Source organism: Ambystoma mexicanum, chromosome 7p (genome assembly GCF_040938575.1).
Source record: "Ambystoma mexicanum isolate Mex_15411 chromosome 7p, UKY_AmexF1_1, whole genome shotgun sequence".
Taxonomy (NCBI): domain Eukaryota; kingdom Metazoa; phylum Chordata; class Amphibia; order Caudata; family Ambystomatidae; genus Ambystoma; species Ambystoma mexicanum.
In genome coordinates, this window is record NC_090939.1 from 952,045,291 (window position 1) to 952,059,267 (window position 13,977).

The 13,977-nt window shown below is 42.9% G+C and overlaps 1 protein-coding gene across 3 annotated transcripts in view; it reads right to left on the reverse strand.

Moving 5' to 3' along the window:
- The window catches only part of PCYT1B (phosphate cytidylyltransferase 1B, choline), a 1,139,653-nt gene that overhangs the window by 606,177 nt on the left and 519,499 nt on the right, over positions 1 to 13,977 (reverse strand). For all 3 annotated transcript variants that reach the window (XM_069637298.1, XM_069637297.1, XM_069637295.1), the window contains exon 4: positions 13,474 to 13,625. In XM_069637298.1, the coding sequence (XP_069493399.1) occupies positions 13,474 to 13,625 (152 nt within the window). The remainder of the gene's footprint in view (positions 1 to 13,473; positions 13,626 to 13,977) is intronic.

Here is a 13,977-nt window from a genome sequence, read left to right on the forward strand (position 1 = left end):
CCAGGGTGTCCTTCCATTAAAGATTCATGATGATGGGCAATAACAAGTTCTTGCAATTCTTTACTTGGCAGAAACAACCGCTCCTGGAAGTAGGGTAAGTCATCCTTAACGGTGTAATGAGGACCCTTTTGACTCCATTCCAGTAAGGTTGAAGAGTCTAGAAGTTGTTTTACTTGTGTTTGGATATCCTCAATAGTTTGCAATGAAGTTAAGCCTAAGATTCTCTGCTCAGGTATGATGGGCACAGGTTCTAAGCTCGAAGTAGATTCTTCCATGCCAATCCGGGATAAGGCGTCCGCTTTTCCATTCTTGCAGCCAGGGCAATAGGTAATTACAAAATCAAATTCCGCAAAGAATAGAGCCCATCGGAGTTGTCGTGAAGATTGAGCTTTGGCCGTCTTTAAATACTGTAAGTTTCTGTGGTCCGTAATTACGGTGATGGTGTGTCTTGCCCCGAGAAGGTAGTGACGCCAAGCAGATTTGATGGCCAGTAACTCTTTATCGGTAATTGCGTAGTTGATTTCAGGAGGAGAAAATGTTCTGGACCAAAAGGCCACTGGGTGTAGTTGGTTAGTTTTTGGGTCTCTTTGCGACAGGACAGCTCCCATGGCCGAACTGGATGCATCGGTTTCCACTATGTACGGGAGATCTGGGTGCGGGTGCTTCAATACAGGTGCAGAGGTGAATTTGGTTTTCAGGTCCTGGAAGGCTTGTTCGGCCTCAAGAGTCCATTCGAAGCGTTTGTTTTTCTTTAGGAGAGCAGTGATGGGTTGGACTGTTCGGGAAAATTCCGGGATGAATCTTCGATAGAAATTGGCAAAGCCGAGCATGCTCTGAACTCCCTTCACCGAGCTTGGAGATGGCCATTTGAGGATGGCGTCCACCTTTCGGGAGTCCATTCGGACTCCTTGAGGTGTCAGGATGAATCCGAGAAACTCAACTTCTGTGGTATGAAAAACACATTTTTCGAGTTTTGCAAATAGTCTGTGCTGGTGCAGTTTCTCAAGAACTGCCCTAACATGTTTTCTGTGATCAGATTCTGAAGAAGAGTACACCAGGATGTCGTCAATGTAAACAATGTCACAGACATCGATAAGTTCCCGAAGAACATCATTCATAAAGTACTGAAAGGCGGCAGGTGCATTGCACAAACCGAAGGGCATCACCTGATATTCGAAGAGCCCAAACTTGGTGCGGAATGCAGTCTTCCATTCGTCGCCTTCTTTTATGCGCACCAGGTGATAAGCTCCTCGGAGATCTAACTTGGTGTACACACAAGCGTCTTTCCTTGGATAAGATCAGTTCTCTTTTGAGAGCGTTAGACTCCTGGCGGGCTGAGTGCACCTCTGCCCGTAATTCCCCCAAAAGCTGGGCCAGCTGGTCAGTCTCGGAAGTCTCCATAGCGCCCGGGTGGGAAATTGTGGGTAGGCTTCGCGTTCTGTAACGCTCACCTGATTCCCACGGAGGCGCATGTCTGGCTTCGAGTGCTGATGCTTCTTCAATGGTGAAGCGCAGGACTCTGAAGATGGACAGGAAGGGCCCTCTACTCTGGCTTCTCCGGCTCGCAGGAATATTCCCCTGTGCGTGAAAAGGGAGTATTACCTACTGACTGGGTTATGCTCAAGCCTCCCACTCTCTTCCAACCCTCCACGATACCCTTCCACGATTCCCCGTGAAGTCTCACCTAAGGGTCAGGAAGGATGAGCTCTCCATCCTGCTTCTGATGCAGGGGCGCGTTGAAACCCAGTTACTTCACTGGATTGAGGATTGATGGGAGTTCAGGTAAGCTTGACTATTCAGGTAAGGCTCTGTAAAAGTTCTGTTGCAAGTTGAAAAGTCCAAGCTTAATAATAATGTTCATTGTCTTTTTGCAGCAAGCGCTAATGCTTATGTCTTTTTTCCCCTTAGGGGCCGGGGTTCGGAATGCCGGAGATATGGCGCCGACCCGAAGTGAAACGTGCAGTTCCAGTTCCAGTAAATGGCAGGTTAGTTCTGGATGAGCGCTCGGGAACTGTCTTTGCATACGCTCATTCAATGTCTTTGTCTTTTTTCCCCATAGGGGCCGGGGTCCGGAAAATGCCTGGAAGCGGCAAGACCCGAAATGAAATGGGAATGACCCAACAGGTAAGTCTTATTCCCTTCCTTCTCTCACCTCTTATTCTTGTCTTTTTCTCTAGGCTCTGGGAAGTGGCTGTGTATCCGGATGATCGCTGCTGAAGATGGAGGAACCCAGGAAAGGTGAGTGAAATGCAGCGCTGCAGCGATCGTAACAAAATGCTTTTAAAAATAATGTCTTTCCTTTCAGGATCGTCGGTGATGTCTCCGTGGTGCAGCTTTAGCTGGTAAGGTCTCTTGTCTCCCTTTGCAGGTGACCCAGGATGCTGACAGGCGTGGCTGAAGTCCAGATGCAGGAGCTGACACGGTGAGCGTCCAGCTGCGAGGAGCAGAACAACGCGAAGTATGAGTTGCTGATCGGGTGTGGTTTAAATAGCTTTGGAAGAAGTCCCAAGTGTGTATCCTTCCTCCGATCAGGTATGTATCCTTCCCCGACCACACCCGGGTGGAAAGTAGTCCCACAGGTAAAGTAGTTCCATTCAGGCCTCAAGAGGGCCTGGATGTGGCAGCATGGTCTGCATCAGGTAAGTGCACATTAAAACACTTGAACACATGTCTAGCTTTATGAGCCTGGCGCCTAAGGCGCCAGGACAGAGGTCCAACATGAGCCTGGCGCCTAAGGCACCAGGACTGCGTCCAAAGGGCCCCAGCTTGGGCCCGCTGGCACTCCCCTGGGGGAAATGATGCCTGCCTCTGAGGTTGCTGGGTCGGACCTGGCTCCTTGGAGGTAGGCATCATGACACCGATAGTATGCATAAAGGTGTTACAGGGGAGGGGATACTGCGTCTAACCATCCAGTGTCGCACTCCCACTGCCCGAAGACCCCTCACCCAGGTGATCCTCCCGCACTGGTCCAACCCCAGGAATTGGATCCAAAAGAGATGGCCCTGTCCTGGCTACCTGGATGACAGATCCCCAGAGAAAAGTGGGTGAGACACCTTCTGGTTTCTCACAGTTGCAACTGCGTGCCACCTTTGTAGCTCATTTCCCTAAACTCACCATTTTACTCTGCTAGCAAAGCCTGTTATGATAACCATCTAAATTAGTGGCACATACATACATTGGGCCTCATTACGACTCAGGTGGCCACGGAATGAACGGTGCCGGTAAGGGGCCCTATTATGAGGTCTGCAGTGGGTCCTGCTAAGGAACGCCTGATCAGACCAGGCGTCCTTAGCGGGACCCGCTAGCAGACCGGGATGCTAACAACGGGCCCGTCATTAATGGGTCAGTTGTTAGCATCCTCCCCATTCCCATTGAGTGCTATAGGGGCTCAAATGGGAATGGGGATGTACCGGGTCCGGGTCCCGCGAAAGGGATTTACCAGGCCCTCCAAGGTTGGAATGGCCCGGTAAATCCCCTTTTGCAGGACCCGGACCTGGTACCCAGTATGGAGGTAGCCATGCCGCTTTTAGCGACATGGCTACCCCCATACTCGTAATGAGGCCCATTGTCTAAAAACGCTTTTTAATTGAAAAACTCCTACCACACTGCATCACTGGCTCAATTTTGGAGTTGAGCATATTGTACACTGTGGATTTCCTGTCGGCTGCCACAGCCTTGTGTCTGATGGAGGGTGCACTCACGGCAGACTTTGTCCTGTCTCTTTTGCAATTGTTTTTTCATCTACCATTGGGGCCTATTGATGGTCAGACAAATTGCTGATGTGGCGACGTTACATAGATGATGTCTTTGCAATATGGAAAGGCACGAAAGAACAATTGGCAGAATTTTTGGAGTATTTGAACACTCGCAACAACCGCATCAAGTTCACTCTTGAGATTGGAACACCATTGGTACATTTTTTGGACACAAAGATCTATCCAGAAAATGGTACATTGCAAACAACAACCTACAGAAAACCCACGGATGTTAACAATACCTTATTTTTTACAAGTCATCATCCGGAACATCTGAAAAGAAACTTACCTTTGAGTCAATTGCAAAGGATTAAACGCATTGTCTCTAATGAAGCAGGATACGAAGAAGCTGCAAAAGAACAACTGACACGGTATGAAGAGAGAGGTTTTCCACAACCAATATTGACAGAAGCCAAAGAAAGATGTCGCACACTAAAAAAGCCTGAACTCTTAACTCAAAAGAAAAAACATGATAAAGATAACCCTCCATTGATATATTTATCACAGTACTCTACAAGCAGTGCACAGATTAAGAGAGTATTACACAAAAATTGGAAAATCACTAGGTTAGACCCACAACTTAGTACTTTGTTCCCGAATCCACCGCTAATGGCTTATAATAGAGGGGAGAACCTACGGGACTCACTAGTCAAAGCGGAGAGAACGACTACAACACAACAAAGGCTATTAACAAAATCCAAGAAAGGGACATTCCCCTGTTTAAACTGCAGCCAATGCAACAATGTCCAGAAAGGTCAAACAATTAGACATCCCTACACAGGCCAAAAAATCTGTCTACAACACTATGCAACTTGTGAAAACAAATGTGTGGTATATGGATTAATTTGCCCCAGTGGCAAGTATTATGTTGGTCAAACATTGAGGCGAGTGAAAGATTGCATATCTGAACATAAGTCAAACATTAGAACTGGCAATATAAAATCACCAGTCACGAGACATTTTCGAGATCACCATCACACAATTTCACAATTGAGATTTGTGGTCTTAGAGACGTTACACGACCAGCGAGAGAGGGTAACCTACAACAAACATTGTCTCGCAGAGAGATGTTTTGGATACATAGGTTGGATGCCCTAGAACCTAGAGGCATGAATGAAGAGTACTCTTTGAATGTGTTTTTGTAAATAAATGACAATATGTAAATATCAATATGCATAGACCATTACATACTTAGAACTGTTCAAAACTGTTGAAATGTGGATATATATACGAAGATCCCACCGAGAATTATATTAGGAGAACTTGAATTATGTTGTTTTGACTATGGGATAATGGAAAGAGCACTTAAATGTAACGAATTAGCCCTCACAATCAGAGGCACTACATTTCCCAGAATTCTGTGTAGTAATGCGATTCAGATCACGTGACTCATCTTAATTAAGCAATAAAGCAATATATTAAATTTGTGTAGTCAAATGAATAATATCACTTGACCATTTAACAGGACACTCATTAGTGCATTGTTTCGAGTGTAATAGAATTTAGTAATCTATGACTTGGTCACATAATCTCTTTTGCGACAATTTACACAGAGAAACTACGATTCCCATAACCCCGTGTAACCATGTGATTAACATCACATGACTACTTTAGGAACTACTAAGGCGACTACCACGTGACATTTCATATAGAAAAACTACCATTCCCAAAATCCGTGTAGACAGGTGATCAACATCACATGACTACTTTAGGAACCATGCGCGAATGAATTGTTTTCCACTGACGGGAATTGGAAAGAAGCACCAACGGCTAGTGCACGCAGGAGCAGAGGTAAACTTTGTTCATACAACATTTACAAGACAGCGAATAACATCTATAAATTATCACTGACTGACACATATTGTCATTCTTTAGAAAATCGAATACAAAAAGATAAGTGATTTCTGATACTTGGACAACGTGATGTTAAATCTAATGAAAGAACAGATATAGACACGAGAAGAACGTTGACTGTACCAGATAAAGCACACCCGCGAATAGGTGAGTGTATAGAACAGTCGATTCAGATAAATGGTGAGAATATGTTGAGCTTAACTCTTAGCATATAAGAGAAACATGCATATCGAATTTATCTACCTTTATAGGACAAGATTTTGCAAGACCAATCGTCTGGATATTTGAATTCCCTTGTTACATGCTGCATCATCATACAGGTACTTACAACATCTTACCTGACTAACAGTAGAACTTCCACTGAGTTATACAATACTAATATTATTTATTAATATTATCCACAGATTCTCAGAGAATTGTGCCACGAGATGATGTTTCCATTACCCCACAGTCAAATGATCTTTTTGAAGACACACAAGACATTTTAGTTGAAAAATGCAATCATGTCTATATTAAATGTAAAATAGGCAGCCATTGAATTGCCAAAAAAACATTTTTGTCAAAAAATTCCTTTGTCAAAAGAAACTAAAAAAAAGTTTGTTTAAATTATTCTTATTGAAATTATTCTGTGAAAAATATGATGTATTGCTCCTGAAGAAGAGCGGTTTACTCTCGAAACGCGTATAGCTCATGATTAATATATTTTGAATATATTTTGATACTATTGAGTGAATTGAACTCTTATTTTTGATTAAAAACATTCTTGATTGTATGTATCCTTGAATATTTTTGAAAACAATTGTCACAACAAAAATTGGTTACCTAAAGACAAAACTGATTTGAATTATTTAAGCTATTTAAATATTGTTTGGAATTTTGATTTCCAATACCAATTGGTGTGCAGGGGACGGGAGTTCCTATTTAACAATAGGAACTTTGTTTGTTTCAATGATATATGTGACTTTCTGATAACAGAGTCCGTTTTTTTCTCCCCAGCACCCTTTAAGATTGATAAGTTGTGTGAGCGTTTTTTGGCTCTGATTATTTTGTAAAATTAACAAAATTACCTCTTACCCAAAGGTGTGCAGTCTCTCTCGCATAGGGCCTATTGTATGATGCCACATCTGTCCGACATGCAGGAAATTGGGCCTGTTAAAGCTAATAGGTCAGCCGAAATTTGGAAACAATGTTAGCAATGGCATTAGAGTCGTGCTTTGATGACTCTTTGATAACCCCCCTTAAGGATTATATCAATAGCAATAGCACTGCTGTATCTACAGTACTGCTAGAACCTATGGGCAAGGGCCACAGTGAGTCAAATGTGGAGGGTTCTTCTAGCCCATGCATGATTTACACCGGTTATATGTGATTTTACTGAAGTTAAAAACAGAGTGGTCAGTTTTATCGAGGTAAAAAATACTGGAAAAATTGTGAAATCTTTATTTTGAAGCCTCTTGTTTTCCTACCCTTTCAACCCCATGGACCCTCATTTTAACCACTATCCCACTTCCCCTATCATATATCTATTTATTTAAAATTGTCAGTATTTTTTCAGTATTTTTTACTTCGGTAAAACCTAGCTCTCTGATTTTTTTCTCCGGTAAAATGAGTGTATACTGGTTACACCAGCCCACAATACCAAATCCCCCTGGACTACTGGAAATGATGGTTGGATCACTCCTTAATCCACTTCGAAGTTATAGGCGCTACATAGCAGAAAAACAAAATCAAAGCAGAATGGATCCTATCCAGTCAAGAAACACGCGCAGGCTGACTGAGGAAGCATTAGAGCCCCTCATTAAAAACACACTGGACAATCTGGCTCAGTTTTAGTCTGCAGTGGAGCTGGCTGAGTTTTACCAGAGCATAATGCTCCAGGCAGCTGACACTTTGGCTCCAGAGAAAACCAGTTAAGTCAGGGAGAAGAACTCCAAAGCTTGGAATTCTCTTGAAATCCATAACCTTAAGATCCTTAAACGAAAAGCCTTTAAAATCTGGACAAAAGACAACACATTTTGGAACAGAAACAGCCACAATCTTGCAGCTAAGGAACACAAAAAAAGCTATCATACGAGCTAAAAAAAACGGTGTACAATCACAGGATTGAAAACGCAAACTCCAACACAAAAGAGCTCTTCAAAGTTCTTAAAGAACTGGAAGATCCATGCCTTTTAGCGCCAGTTGTTGCAAAAAACAAAAGTTGGTGCATATCCATTCAGGATGACATGGCCAACAAAATGGAAAATATCCAAGAGGATATGGCTAATAAACATGCTGCATGTATAACACCACAGCTAGTCTCAGAAGCAACTGGGACAAGCAGAAGTATTCCTGAGTTTGAGTTCTGTCAGGTTACAGAAGTGGAAGAATCAGTAATACCTCAACAAGTCCTATCCACTCACTGTAAGGGAGACATGTGCCCTGACATGACCGTTAAGGCATGAGAAAAATAGCTTATTCCTATGATCTCCAAATGTATTTATGCATCTTTCAGGGAAGGAACTGTGCCATCATGCATTAAGCAAGTGTGGATCTCGCATCTAATTAAAAAAAATGCATTTCATCCTAATGTTCCATCGAATTACAGGCCCATTACCAATACTCTTTTCTTGCTAAAGATCCTGGACAAGGCAGCCTACATTCAGGTGCAAGACTTCTTATCCAAATATAACACCCTGGGTCAAAGACAATCTGGCTTCCATGATGCCCATGGTACAGATTCAGCACTATTGGATATGAACGCCAGCATTTTCCAGGTCTTTGACAAAGTCGGAACAGCTCTCCTGATGCATATGGGCCTATCAGCGGCCTGTGACTTGGTTTACCATGTGCAGCTGGTCGCTAGACTACTTCACTCTGCTGCTTTCTCTCCTGCTGTGGCAAGCTGGGTCAAATCTTTTCTTGCTGGATGGTCAGCCAGTCTTCAGTAGCGACACTGCGCCCGTAGAGTTCCTGGTGGCATGTGGAATCCCCCAGGGAGCCTGTTTATCCTCTACTCTATTCAACCTCTTCATCAAGCCCTTATTTAAACAGCTCAATGAGAGCCTGGTATCTTGTACTAACAACGCAGATGATATTCAATACCTAATACTGCTGTCAGACGACTATTTCAAAGAATCCAAAACCATCAACTCGGCCTACTCCTGCATCCGGATCAACATGATAGAAAACAGCTGTGCCCTAAATAACTCAAAAACTGAGCTGATGATTATGGGTAGAAGACCAAAGTTGAACAAGCTTAGCCTGGACTTTTACACATTTCTAATTGCTGGCTGTTCCATCACCAACCATCTCAAGGTTAAGACTCTTGGATTTTTCTTGGAACAGGAAATAAAAATGAAAGCGTATGTTTATTAACTGATCTCCTCCACCTCATATTAGCTCAAACTCTAATCCCAACTCAGACCATTCCTTACCCACAGTAATCGAGCCATCATTGCCAGAGCTATCATAGGCGCAAAGCTTGATTACTGTTCCAGCCTACTACAATGCATCGGCAAAGGAGAGCTGGTTTGTTTGCAGACAGTTCAAAATAACGCTGTTAGAGCCGTAGAGGGTTAATGAAAAAAGAGATCATGTCTCAGAGGCCAGTTAGACCCTACACTGGCTCCCTGTGGCATCTAGAATCACCTTCCGCGTTCTGACTATCACGCACAAATGCCTTTATGGAACTAGTCCGGAATAGTTATCTGATAGGCTCCTCTGGCAACTAGCACGCAGAGTGCTCATATCCAATAATTTCTTTCTTCTGCATGCCCCATGGCCAAACCGACTCAGGTAGCCATGGGGTCCATTCCCCTATGCCGCACCTGAATGTTGGAATGCCCTGCCACCTGACCTGAGGCCCTGCAGTTCTCTTAACAGCTTCAAGCGTGCTTAAAACATTGCTATTCCAGTAACCATCTTGCTCCCCTCCGGCTACCTGGCTGCTTCCCCCAGTCTGCTCATTCTGATGTTTTTTGTTTAGGGTTGTTTGTCTTGTCACGTTCCTATACCTACAGCTCTTGTTTCAATGCTTTATAAATAAATAAATAAGTGCACCACCCTGCCACCATTATACAGTTCTTAAAATCTGTGGTCACAAAAAACCTGTGTGAGACCTGAATATAAAAAACACATACATGTTCGCAAATGACCAATATGGGGCCATGTTCACATATCTTACAAAACATTAAAAAAATGTCTGTCTTTATATAATGAGTGTAGACATTCTTCAGGGAACACTTGTCATTCATTCAGAAGTAGAGAGGTATAGTATACAATGTTCTCCATCTCCCAATCAATCGAAAGATATAGCCTGACCATCAAACAGGTATTGGTGAATCTTCAATGCTTATCCAGATGAACCAGCTTCATAAATGTACTTAATCCATAAAAATCAATTTGCTATTCCTCAATTAATTGTGCTTGGCCATTTGTAGGAGCCATTTTGCCAGTGATCTCATCAGAATAAACTGGAACAGTCTCTCTCCAGATTCAAATCCAGACGTGTGCTACCAACACGGCTCAATCAGCCATTGTGGCAGTACAACGTTGTTACATCGACGGTCATTTTCCCGATGGAATTTCTTTTGAATTGTTTTTAATGAAAAAACTCATCAAAAATATAGCAGGGTGAGAAAGGGAATATAAGGAGTATGGGGGTCGGAAATAGGTTGAAAAAAACAATAGGGTAGGGTTGGCATGGGTGGGGAACCCCCCAAAAAACACATTGAAAAAAAAACAGTCGATGTAATAACATAAAAGCATTGTAGCATGAACTGCCCTCCATTTTAACACAATTTAAGAGCAAGTTATATCCTATATGTCTTGTGTTAGTGTGACCCCATAGTTCATCCATTAGTTCATCCAATCAATTCTCCAAGACGGAGAGTAACTCCTCAGAGGAGCATTGAATCTTGGCTAAGGCTGAACCAATATGGTCTGGAGACATTAAACATTTCCCACACAGATTTGCTTTCCCCACACCTTGGCCCGCATTACAACCTTGGCGGAGGACCAGTCCATGCAGCTAAGGTTACGATTCCGCCATGGTGGATGGCGGAATTACCGCCCCATTCCAAGGTGAGTGGGGCGGTAATTCCCCAATCACCATTTGCCCTTCCCCATTCCCATTTTTGCCCCCATAGGGCATAATGGGAATGGGAAAGGCGCTAATTACGGCACCGTAAATTACGGTGCCGTAATTAGCTCCAAAGTCCCTTTGCGGGTTGGATTTTTAACGCCTGCTAAAAGCAGGCGTTAAACACCAACCCGCAAAGGGACACTTGTAATTAGGCGTTAAGGGTTAACGGCGCCGACGGCGCCGTTAAACGCTTAACGCCTGAGTTGTAATGAGGGCCCTTGTTTCCCATGTTAAAAGTTTAGCTAAGTTAGCTATCTTGTTCTGTTGTCCTTCCCCTAGCGTCCCAAAAAGGAATTCTCACCCCTTCCCTCCCCTCTCGAAGATAAAGGTGCTGAACAGTCCTCATTTGTGATACACTGAAACCTGCACGTGGCCTTCGACTACCACATCATAATGGTCCACAACCACATGATTAACTCTCAAGCCATATGATTCATTCTTTAATCATGAATAATAGACCACTCTCTTCCCGTACACTTCGTTTTGTCATTCGTGGTTGAAATGTGGCTACTTTGATATTTAACTTCAATGTATTACAATGTTCATTTGTTGATTTTCTTTACTCATTGTTTCCAATAGTTTAGTAACTGTTTTTTCGGAGTTATTTTTACCATTAATTATGTAAACGAAGTATATATGTGTGATTGTGCACTATCAGTTTTCTTCTCTGAGTTATTGTTACATGAAGGGGTCCTTGGTTACGGGCATGGGGAGCAGGTTAGGAAGAGAACGGCGAATCCAGTCTTGAATAAATCACTGGTGGCTCTGAAACTGCTTATATGTCCCTGTTAGTGTCACACAATCTGACCTTCCTAACAGCTTTGTCGAGCCATTGGGTCTGATCAGCATAGTGTGTTCCCTATTAATCCCCAGAGGACCTCAAAGGCTTAAATGCCTTAATTAAATCCTTCCACATTATTCCTGCCGTTTCCTATTCCAAAGTTTACTAGTTTAGAAAACAACTCTGAAGTTAAATATCCACCAAACAAATTAGTGCTTACTCTATTGGCGGTCCAAATGCATAGATAAATAGGTGGCCAGTCAGTATTCTAAAAAGGAAAATAGCAGTATGACATTTCCACTAGGTGGGCTTAAGAATGAAGAAAGAAGGGCATTATAGTTGTGGGAAAGGAGAGGTGTGCCTTAATGAAGATTTCAGGGAGGCCTGGTGAAGCACTATTGACGGTGCCCACGGGGACAGGAATGGGCACAGGCTCCATCATCTCAAGACAGCCCACAGCCATAACAGCACTGCTCTGCCAAATACGTTTTCAGGTAGCAAATACAGATGAAAACAATTGAAAAACAGGCGGGATTGCTTACAGGGAGGCCTTGCAAACCGAGGACAGACCTGCATGATCAGGGCAGGACAAAACAGAATTAACACAGCTAGCACAAGGTGATATACAACACTATTTATACAACACTGCAGATTTCAACTGGGAAAGCCATGAATTTCCCAGTCTCAGGGAAATGGTTCACAGCATACACCCCAAAATAAACCTCATTGATAAAGTGAAAGAGCAAAATCAGTGGACTTGGCTCATATGTATCCATGCAACCCTGCCTATTTTGCAGTGAGAGGTAAATTCCAGAGAAGAGTTGGGAAGAGTAGTGAACATTGCTCAAACCGTCACTGCTAAAAGATGCCAAATATTTGGCCTTGCAGAAACAATGATGAGCCGCGTCAATTGGTGCTATTCCTTGTCTCAAAGATTCAATTGAACCCCAAGTTGTATCATCATTGTCTTAATTCCCCATAGGTTTTCTTTTTACAAGGCTATTGGAAAGGTTCTTGCCTAGAATTTAACTGTTTTATGGTTTTCTACTATTACTCAACCTTTTTCCTATAATTTGTCTATAGAATGTCTACATTTCTCTTTTTTTTAAACTGTATGCATGCTTCTTTCTGGCCAAAAGTCTAGTTTAATTGTATATTACCCTCTAATCGAAACTGTGGGGGTCATTACAAGTTTGTTGGTATCCTGCTGGTAATTCCGTCGGGATACAGGCAAACTGACCTACCGTTTCTACCGCCTGATATCCCAGAATTACTGGAATATTACAGGTGGCAGAAAGGGGGGTAAATCTCCATTCCATGGAATTACTGGTGCCAGCTGTTTTTTGCCGGTGGGGGCCTGATTTACCTCCAGCTCTGATGCCTGATTTACCTCCAGCTCTTTGCTGGAGGTAAATCAGTGACCCCCACTGGCAAACTTGTAGTTTGCTGGTCCGGGAAAATTGTCAGTCACGGAATTACCGGCAATTTCCCAAACAATTTTCCCAGACCGGCAAACTTTGAATGACCCCCACGCCTCAGCGCCACACTAGTGTGGGAAAACAGAATCATGTGTCTCCTCGTTGAATAAATTGCATGTCCCTAAGCGCTGTTAGGATAGCAGGTAGAAAATGATGGTAAGTGCGTTGATGGTTTTTATCGCTATAGATACTGTAAAACGGACAGACATCGCAAACTACATCAATGCAGACCTCCCAACAGTCATTACAAGCTGGTGAACAACAGGCTAGACAATGATTCCAACCCTTCACTTGTTTCCTGAAAGTTGAAACGTAAAAACAGTTCATTACTGCTCACTGTCTCATATATTTTAACACATAAAACTAACATAGAAAGGAGGAAAAAGAAAGATACGTCGGGCCCAACAAATGAGGCAAAGGAAGAAGACAGAGAAATGAAAGAGAAAACTACGTTTTGGAAGGACATTTTGAGGATGGCACCTTATGTTTCTCCAAGAACTCGGATGAAAGCGTCCATGGGGCATCTCTGATGACTTCATCAACATAGCGACAGTGCCTGAGGGCTTCATACCTCTCGCCTTCATTCATCACAGTGAAGCCTTTGTACTTATGGGTCAGCTCATCACTGCAAACTGACACAAAAACAATCACAAAATGGTCCAAGGTTAATTTCAGTGGCATAATAAATGAACAAGGTTTAGTCAGGGTGATGCCTATAAGTTATTAAAGCCTGTTTATTCACACATAAAATCATCAATGTCGCAGTATTTTATTCGTTTTGACCTGGTAGTGGCATCGTAGTACACCCAGAGAGCAGAATAATGGCAGAATAATGGCACAGTTATGACCATGATTGTTCAGAAAAAGCAAGTTGTTTTAATGTTGGTGCCCGTCCAGCCCTGTTCTGAGTGGATGGATTTCTTTTGTTTTGTTAAACTCAAGATCACGCATCAGTCTTTATGTCTTGAGTCTATGAATATGGAC